This window comes from Anneissia japonica, unplaced genomic scaffold (genome assembly GCF_011630105.1).
Source record: "Anneissia japonica isolate Jap-2015-1 unplaced genomic scaffold, ASM1163010v1 scaffold1764_len714935_cov166, whole genome shotgun sequence".
NCBI classification, from domain to species: Eukaryota; Metazoa; Echinodermata; class Crinoidea; order Comatulida; family Comatulidae; genus Anneissia; species Anneissia japonica.
Window position 1 is genome coordinate 1 of NW_022757468.1, and position 1442 is coordinate 1442.

The following is a 1442-nucleotide window of genomic DNA, read 5'->3' on the forward strand; positions in this document are numbered from 1 at the left end:
CAAAATTTATTAAGGAAATAGACGAGATCTTTCGGGCGTAACCCTTTATCAAGTCAGTGATATATATATATATATATTTCTGCTCTTTGCAAGACCGTATCTGTTTTAAACAATCTCAGAATGTATAAGCATTAGAGTTTCACCTAAGTCGACCTCACTAAAGCCCTGTCTGTAGGTCCGATAGGTGCCTTGTAAGGTTAGGCAATTATCTTGCACTGGGCTCGTTACCAGCTCGCTACGACGCTGCATAGTCCTAAAAATAATACGCTTCTGAACTGGGAAACAATTCAAATTTTGAAAAAGAGGAGTTGTATCAGTGACGTGTGTGTCCTTCTGGGCTCATAACTCAAAAACAACTGGACCAATCTATTTTAATTTTTACTCACTGATTCGGGTTTGATGTTGATTAGAGCATCTGCAATGCTTCATCAAGATATTCAAACTGCGTGAAAAATTACACCAACACTGGGTTAAGGCTATGATCCGGGTACACTTGGGGCCCCTTTCGGCTTTGGACCATGAGAACTCATAGGCGTTATACGCCATGATGCATAGTTATTAGAACAGTTATTAGATATAATGTAAAATAACAAAATATACTTACTTAAATCACAATAGGAACCACTAGCACTAATTCCATCGGGACAATGGCACCGTGATGATGGAAAGGTACTACTACTAGATGTACAAAATGTATTGTTCAGACATTCCATATAATCACAGTCATACACACCTGTTATTAATTAAAATCAGTTATATTATACATATGAAAATTAACTATTATCTTCTTCATTGTGATCATTTCTGATATTTCCTAATAATGTTTATGTTAGCGATACCAAAGCTCTGACCTACTTGGAATGACATCAGCTTTGGTATTTCCAGGGAACTGTGCATCTACTTTTGGCTATGAATAAACCCTGAATAAACAACTTGTAGTTATATTTATTACGGTATAAGATTGATTTGAATAACAGATACCAGCATAATTTTTTTGTTATAATTTTAGTCAATCATGCACAATCTCTTTTTAAAAGTTAGTTAAAAAGTTAAAAAAAATATTTCACTTTTGACAGAAGTTGTTAGTAGAATTCCCCCATTCTAAAAGCAGTGAAGCTAACATTAATGCCAGCAGGATGTAACGTACCTAATTTATAGATGATTATCTATTCTAATTCTTTCCTAGAGAATCATCTATAAATTAGGTACGTTACATCCTGCTGGCATTAATGTTAGCTTCACTGCTTTTAGATTATGATATGTTATTTACAGAAGATTTTTTATTATAGGCCTATATTATATATATTTTATTTCTTGTATTTTGTTATATTCCATCCGTATACAGAATAGGCTTCCTGTCTGTATGACTCATTCTGATGGCTTTTGTTTTAGATTTGATTCAGTTCACGCCCTTTATTGTTCCTTGTAGCTCCCTAGCTACT

At 34.0% G+C, this 1442-nt stretch overlaps 1 protein-coding gene across 1 annotated transcript in view; it reads right to left on the minus strand.

Annotated features, from left to right (window-relative positions):
• Positions 1-286: 286 nt before the first annotated feature.
• LOC117124755 (fibropellin-3-like) overlaps positions 287-1442 on the minus strand; it is a 27853-nt gene continuing 26697 nt past the window's right edge. Inside the window, exon 5 of the mRNA XM_033271073.1 lies at positions 287-733. Within this exon, the coding sequence (XP_033126964.1) occupies positions 477-733 (257 nt within the window). The 3' untranslated portion in view covers positions 287-476. The remainder of the gene's footprint in view (positions 734-1442) is intronic.